Source organism: Cyprinus carpio, chromosome B25, assembly GCF_018340385.1.
Source record: "Cyprinus carpio isolate SPL01 chromosome B25, ASM1834038v1, whole genome shotgun sequence".
NCBI lineage: Eukaryota > Metazoa > Chordata > Actinopteri > Cypriniformes > Cyprinidae > Cyprinus > Cyprinus carpio.
In genome coordinates this window covers 21,765,654-21,773,878 of record NC_056621.1, presented here as the reverse complement: position 1 = coordinate 21,773,878, position 8,225 = coordinate 21,765,654, and the positions used below count along the sequence as shown (strand labels likewise).

General features: G+C 36.2%; 1 protein-coding gene across 1 annotated transcript; it reads left to right on the top strand.

The window, feature by feature from the left end:
- LOC109065530 (Fanconi anemia core complex-associated protein 24-like) lies at positions 1-7,380 on the top strand. Its single transcript, XM_042753358.1, has 4 exons — positions 1-36; positions 123-176; positions 3,315-3,450; positions 6,585-7,380. The coding sequence occupies exons 1-4, from the start codon at positions 1-3 to the stop codon at positions 6,827-6,829; spliced, it is 471 nt and encodes a 156-aa protein (XP_042609292.1). The 3' UTR covers positions 6,830-7,380.
- The last annotated feature ends 845 nt before the right edge of the window (positions 7,381-8,225 follow it).

The window sequence follows — 8,225 nt, the reverse complement described above, 5'->3', positions numbered from 1 at the left end:
ATGTTCCTGAAGACCATTGTTCAAAGTAAGTTGGATGTAAAAAAAAAAAAAAAAAAAATGTTTAGTAGATTTGTATGGCATTATGCCATTCAAATGGAATGACAGATCTGTATTTTCTACAGGGAGCCATCCGGAAGAACCCGGCAACACAGGATGCCACTGATGAAGCCGTCCAGGTTAACGTTACGCGTTACCTGAAAGGAGCATCTGACCGTGAAGGCGGAAAAAGGTGCCGCACAGCTGAGAGGGACCCACAGCAGACCCCCTTAAACCTAGGCTGACTACTGACACCCCAGCATCAATGACAAATGGAACCCTATTCTTTATCCTGCAGTCAGTAACATCAAGACCCCTAAAGAAGCCAGAAGTGTCAGACTGCACTCCCCAATCCACACTGTTCACTGTGGATATTATCATAGTGCTTAACTCTTATTATATTATTAAATATAGCTTGTAAATCCTTGTGCCACAGGTCAGCATTGCAGTTATATCTGTTCTACTACTTTTTTTACCTCAGTATTTTTTATATATATGTGAAGATGTTTATCACAGATACAAGAGACATCTTGTACCCCAGGTCAGCAATGCCAATATAATGGTCTATTCTACTCCAGAGCTTTATTCTAAATTATTACCACTTATCTTATTGTTAGAAATGGCTTGTAAATGTGTGATGTTATACCTGAATTTTTTTTGGTGTCCTGCACATTCTTTGGTACCAGATATACTCATTACTTATGTTTACTGGTAATTCTTTTCATCCCAGAGCTGACCTCTTTATATTATCAACAATTATTGTAAGTGTTATAATTTGCTTGTAAGCTAAGGCTGTTTTTTTTTTTAACAATTTAATTGGAAACCTGCATGTTCTTTTGTGTGTGTGTGTGTGTATATTTTTTTTCTCTTTTTTTCTGTTATTTATATTTCAGGGATCTGACATCATGTTTCAATGACAGTTACTGTACTTTGAAATGTGGAATTAAAACGTCAAATGGAAATTTGTCTGGTTTGATCAATCATTATTCTTGATAAACTGCATTATATATATATTTATATATATATATATATATATATATATATATATATAAGCGGCGACCGATCGCTCGAAAATAGCGTTCGCCTCCGACGGGCCGCGGGAAGGGTCGCCTTTGATATAAGGGCGGCGGGGGACGGCGGTTGGCCCGCGGGCCGGCCGCGGAACGAAGGCGGTAGGAAGGCGGCTGCCGCTTCTAAAAAGCGGCTGCCGCCGGCGGTGCACCGTCAAACGTGTTTGCGATTACGCCATTCTGACGCTTCTACTGCCGCCGGAGCGCCGCCGGTGGTCCGCCGACTCATTGCTATCTGGGTGATTGCCTAAACCGGTGTTGTGTAATATTCGGTTCCTGTGAAAAACTGTTCCCGTGGGTGGGGTTTACATGACTATTAATTAGTTATCTTGTTGTGGGCGTGTCCTTGAAACAACGCAAACGAATGGAACTGAAAATATCAGTGCACGCTCCTCAAATCGCTGCTTGTTTAATGGATTATTTTGAACAGGTAACGAAGTGTCAATGTTAAGCATTGAAGCACTGCAACAGTGTCAAAACAATGCAGTTTGTGTAATATGATAAATCGTCTGTAAGCTGTTTTGCTTGAATGATTACAGGCACACAGAAAAACAAACAATAACAATCAAGCTAATAACCTATCTTACCTAATATAGTTTTTACTATTTGGTGTATTTCGCTTTTTATATATTTCATTTGTGGGCTTTATTTTTAATAGATTGGTTTGATTAGCCTAGTCATTGGAGACTAGTACAACTATGCCTGAAACAAACAACTACAAATGTATCTGTGTCTTAATAAAATTGGTGTGAGCATCCTGTGTCATGCTTTCTTTTTTTTTTTTTTTTTTTTTTTTTTTTTTAAATTTTTTTTTTTTTTTTTTTTTTTTTTTTTTAAATAACCAGTTTTTACCAGCCTCATCAGTGTATTTATTTAATTATTCTGAATATCAGGTAAAATAATAAAGTCACACTAAAAACATTTTCTTCTGTCACATATTTTCTCCTGTTGATTTTAAAGTATCTTCTACAGAATGAGTCATGCAACATTGAAACAACATGAGAGTGAGTTCATTTTTATATTTAAATGAACTGTCTTTTTCTTTATTGTATTTAGTTAACAGTCAAATACAGAGCTTAACAGTTTAGAGAATCTGAAAAAAAACCTACTAATAATAAATACTATAATAATGAATATCATATCTAAGCATACATTGTGTCTGTTCTTTGACCATATGTTGCACTGAAAAACAACCTCATGTCATGTTTAAGAATAGTGATCCATTGTGTAAATAATGTTTAACATTTGAACATCTTTTTAATTTTACTATTACTATTACATACAATGAAACCCAAATGTTTTTTTGTCAGCCAAACTCTGTTCTCCTGTCGCCTACAGAGATTAATATCCTCTGAGATTAAAGTTAATATTTCAATAATTTAACAACTCTCTTTAATGTTGACAGTTTTCTGATGTGTATTAATAGTAACATGACATGCAGGTTAACAAATAACATGTCATCTTTAAAGTAAGTTTTTTTTATTTTTATTGTTTAAAATTATACTCAAAAAATGATATTGTAGATCACATAAATATTACATTCATTAAATGTTACTATGAAAAGAACATAAGTAATTGCTTTATATAATCAATTACAAATTAGACTGATTACAATATTTACATTTTCACTTCAAGAAAAAAAAAATGTTCTCAGTAGCCTATGTAAGTAGCTTATTTAGGTAACAAAAACACTGGCTACATACAAACTAAACAAGTTTTTATAAATGACACAGAATAGTTCGCTTATAGGCTAGCTATATTTGTTTCAAGCATTGTTGTGAACACACTGCAGTAATAGTCACCAGTAGCCTAACTTGGCTAATCAAACTATTCAAACAGCAATTAATGCCCCACAAATGAAATGTATAAAATGCTAAACACATAAAAAAATAACATTAAGAAACTATATCACCCAAGGTTAGCATAGGTTATTAGCTTGATTGTTTTTCTGTGTGCCTGTAATCATTCAAGCAAAACAGCTTACAGACGATTTATCATATTACACAAACTGCATTGTTTTGACACTGTTGCAGTGCTTCAATGCTTAACATTGACACTTCGTTACCTGTTCAAAATAATCCATTAAACAAGCAGCGATTTGGAGCGTGCACTGATATTTTCAGTTCCATTCGCTTGCGCGTTGTTTCAAGGACACGCCCACAACAAGAGAACTAATGAATATTCATGTAACCCCACCCACGGGAACAGTTTTTCACAGGAACCGAATATTACACAACACCGGTTCCCTCGAAGCTGCTGCATGCTACTCCTCCGCACGGACAGATCATCACTCACAGAAGTGCAGAGCCTCAGAAGTCGGTCATTCACTGCACTGGACACCTGGGTAAATAAAGACCTGGGCCGGTTGCATAAACCACTTAGACTAGTCTTAAAAAGTCAGTCATCTAATCTTATTTTTTATGTTTTCAACGTTGGTCATAACTTTAAAAAAATAAATTAAAAAATCAGTTATTAAAGGTAGATTGGTCTTATTTGTATTGGAAAAGTAAGACTGATTGGCAACTGCTAGATGGTTGCCTCTCTTAACATGGTGGCTAAGTTTATGCAACTGGTCCCTGGTTGTATAAAAATAAGTTTTTTATAGAATTTTCTTTACTCTTTAGGACAAAGAGGGCAAACATTTTGCATTTTAGGTCAGCATTGCCGTTTAATCAGCCAATATTGTTTTAAAAAACCTGCATAGCACTTCATCTTTTATAACATGGGATTTTGAACAAATACATTCAATCTTGATCTTTGTAAAATTTTGCAACAAGATGTTATTTATTTATTTATTTGATTTGTTTGATGTGTGTGTGTGTGTGTGTGTGTGTGTGTGTGTGTGTGTGTGTGTGTGTGTGTGTGTGTGTGTGAAAAAATTACAGTTTTGGACATAAAAGTTAATACAACTCTTAAAAACAAATATCTTAAAGTAACTACAAATGAGCATGTAAAGCAAATGTCTGTAAAATAAGTTCAATGTGGAGCATGCCCCTGATCCGCCCAATGCTTTCACCTTTTTTTTTTTTTGCATCTCTTTTTTTGACATCTTCTTAAACACCATTGTAGTCTGTATCCATGTTGCTCCTGCACAGTCATGAACAATTAAAAAATAACATTTCCAGGAGGACTAATACTGAGGTGCTAAACCATTCAGGGCTTTATAAGTAATTGGCAAGATTTTAAAATCTATACGATGTTTGATAGGGATCCAGTGCAGTGTTGACAGAACTGGGCTAATATGGTCGTACTTCCTGGTTCTAGTAAGAACTCTAGCTGCTGCAATTTGAACCAGCTGGAGTTTATGTATGAATTAATGTTTCTGCATTTGATATTGAGAGCATAGGCCGCAATTTAGATATATTTTTGAGATGGAAAAATGCAGTTTTACAAATGCTAGAAACGTGGCTTTCTAAGGAAAGGTTGCTATCAAATAGCACACCTAGGTTCCTAACTAATGACAAAGAATTCACAGAGCAGCCATCAAGTCTTAGACAGCGTTCTAGGTCATTACATGCAGAGCTTTTAGGTCCGATAATTAACACCTCTGTTTTTTCAGAATTTAGCAGTAAGAAATTACTCGTCATCCAGTTTTTTATATCGACTATGCATTCCGTTATTTTTTTAAATTGGTATGTTTCGCCGGGCCGCGAAGAAATATAGAGCTGAGTATCATCAGCATAACAATGAAAGCTAACACAGTGTTTCCTGATGATATCTCCCAAGGGTAACATGTAAAGCGTGAAAAGTAACGGCCCTAGTTAAATTAAATTAAATTAAATTTATGCATTTAGCAGACGCTTTTATCCAAAGCGACTTACAGTGCATTCAGGCTATCAATTTTTACCTATCATGTGTTCCCAGGGATCGAACCCCCAACCTTGCGCTTGTTAACACAATAATCTAAAACTTCATCAACAACAAAACAGTACTGAGTACCTAGTACTGAGCCTTGCGGTACTCCATACTGCACTTGTGATCGATATGATACTGTACCTCTTCATTCACTACTACGAATTGATGGAGGTCATATAAGTACGATTTAAACCATGCTAATGCACTTCCATTAATGCCAACAAAGTGTTCTAGTCTATGCAAAAGAATGGTGTGGTCAATAGTGTCGAACGCAGCACTAAGATCCAATAGCACTAATAGAGAGATACAACCACGATCAGATGATAAGAGCAGGTCATTTGTAACTCTAAGGAGAGCAGTCTCAGTACTATGATACGGTCTAAATCCTGACTGGAAATCCTCACAGATGCCATTTTTCTCTAAGAAGGATTATAATTTTTAGGATACTACCTTTTCTAGTGTCTTTGACAGAAAAGGGAGATTCGAGATCGGTCTGTAATTAACTAGTTCTTTGGGGTCAAGTTGTGTTTTTTTTTTTTTTTTTTTTTTTTAATGAGAGGCTTAACAGTCAGTTTGAAGGTTTTGGGGACATATCCTAATAACAATGAGGAATTAATAATAGTCAGAAGAGGATCTATGACTTCTGGAAGCACCTCTTTTAGGAGCTTAGATGGAATAGGGCCTAACATACATGTTGTTGGTTTAGATGATTTATCAAGTTTATACAATTCTTCCTCTCCTATAGTAGAGAATGAGTGGAACTGTTCCTCAGGGGATCTATAGTGCACTTTCCCGCCATGCAATACGAAATACCTCTAGTTTTCTTTTCCTCCAGCTGCGCTCCATTTTCCGGGCTGCTCTCTTTAGGGTGTGAGTTAAAATTGAGATAAATAAGGAAGATTACTTACAAAGCAGTCTTTTGTGGTTGAAGTGATGGTTCTACCATACTTGTAACAAGAAGTAAAATTTACAGTTTTAGCTATATGAAGTTTACACAAGAATAGATAATGATCTTAGATATCATCGCTTTGCTGCATAATTTCAACACCATCAACATCAATTCCATGTGACACTAGAGTATGATTTCGACAGTGAGTAGGTCCTGAGACGTGTTGTCTAACCTCAATAGAGTTCAGAATGTCTATGAATCCTGATTGTAATGCATCTTTTTCATTATGAACATGGATATTAAAATCACCAACAATTATCTGCAGCCAGCACTAACTCGGATATAAAATCAGAAAATTATTTAATAAAGTCTTTATGGTGTCCTGGTGGCCTGTATACAGTAGCCAGTACAAACGTCACCATTTCTTTTCAACAGATCAGGTCTCCCCCAAAAACTCACCCAATTGTCTATGAAACCCATGTTATTCTACAGGCACCACTTAGACATCCAGCCATTGAGTGACGACAGTCTGTCAGTCAGTATCTCATCACCCTGGTAAGCAAGGAGGGGACCAGAGCATATAACAGTGTCAGCAAGTTCACACACCTCTTTAACATTATTTTTAGCGATCTCTGACTAGCGAAGTCAAACATCCTTAGTGCCAACATGAATAACAATCTTACTGAATTTTCGTTTATCATTAGCAGAAATCCTAACGCATCTGTCCTCCAAAGGGGTCTTGGAAAGAAAAAGGAGAACCCGTTCCTCAGAAAGAGCGTGTGCAGACTGCTGGAGCCAGTGGTGTAGAAGTCTGGTTCTCCAGATTCCTGGCGTCAGAAAGGTGAAGGCCATGCAGCTCCTCCAGCGATTCCCCAGCATCCATCAGCTCTGTGGAGCTTCAGTGCATGAGCTTGAGCCCATCGTGGGACAGGCCACAACCCAACATATCACAGCATTCTTCCACAACCAGTTCACATAGGAACGCATGTTACGGACAACAGAAGGACTTTCAACAAAAAAAACAACAACAAGTGGCACTGAAGACTCAGTTGCATGTAGTGTTTGTTCCTTACCCAAGTCCCATTTCAAAGTGGGAGTTGTTGTTATGTTCCTGTTCATGCATTTATTTACTTTATCTTTTTTGAGTTGCATGAAAACATACTATGGGTTGATATTAATGGAATGATATTAATGTGTTTGTTGTACAGTTGGGCCTGAAACCACATTGATCGTTTGAGATTTTCATTGAAACTTTGTAGGGAAGTAATGAGGTTTTTGGATTTAAGAATAAAATGTATACAAAAATACAAAATGATGATAATCCTGCCCTGTGTTATGTCACAAATCAAATTACCAAATCAGTGGCATTGACCATGTGACCTAATTTGCAGTAAAGTTTGGATTTCCTTTCTGCCAAGATGTCAAAAATATAAAATTTAATATAAAATTAGAATGTGTTAAACAACATTTTCACTTGTGATCTCAGACTTTTAAACTGGGCCAGTTTAATTTAAACCTCATAATTTTTTAACCGAGCCAATTCTTTCAATTCAAAAGTTGAACCTGTTAATTGGTTAATAAGTTCCTTATTATTTTACAGTAATATGTTACTGTTAATGTAACTTTGATTGTACAGTTTTTGAAAATGGATAGTTTACTGTATGAGACTATAAATTGACTTTGTTTTTTATTGAATTTTTTCCTGTTTTCTTAGTGTTTTTTCCCTCCCCAGTTGCATACATTAGAATTTTATGTATTTATTCTATATTGTAAAATTAACGTGTGTTAAATTATTTTAGTTTAATGTCTGTTACCTTGATAGGGTTTTGGTGTCTTGAATCTTTTACCTTTTATGGCACTGTGCATACAAACAATTTAATTGTTTTTAATTTAAATTTAATTAAATCTCTAAATCTTAAAACTCGCTATACTGTACTTTTAACTGTAACCACAGCTACTGTTTTTTTTTGTTTGTTTTTTAACTTACTTGAAGTATGTAATCTAGTTTCTGTCTCCCTCTGTCAGCACACATTCAGTACAGCTCTATCTGTAGCTCCTGTGATCTATTGGTTTTCTGCTCGACTTCCTCTTTTAAGTGTCGCACACTGCTGGCAGAGTTTCAGCTTTCCTGCTGGACTACAAAGCAGCTCACTCTCAACGGCTTTCCTCAGGGAGATCAGCTGAAAACTGGCCTCCTTTATCTGCATGCAGAGGAAAGCTACAGCCACAAATCCACGACTTGACTTCCTAAATTTCTTTCTGGACGACTGAGGAATCCTCTGCATTGCAAACACATGTCTGTGTGGATGAGGCGATCACCCTGTACCCGTCCTTTCAGCTGCTCTTCTATAGATCCTTTTATTGGCTGAAATTGC

Excerpts from the sequence above, each read along its gene's own strand:
- LOC109065530 (XM_042753358.1), top strand. The coding sequence starts at position 1 with ATGTTCCTGAAGACCATTGTTCAAAGTAAGTTGGAT. Across the intron at positions 37-122 it reads TTGTTCAAAGTAAGTTGGAT|GGAGCCATCCGGAAGAACCC; the intron begins GTAAAAAAAAAA and ends TATTTTCTACAG. Across the intron at positions 3,451-6,584 it reads TCACTGCACTGGACACCTGG|GGGTCTTGGAAAGAAAAAGG; the intron begins GTAAATAAAGAC and ends TGTCCTCCAAAG.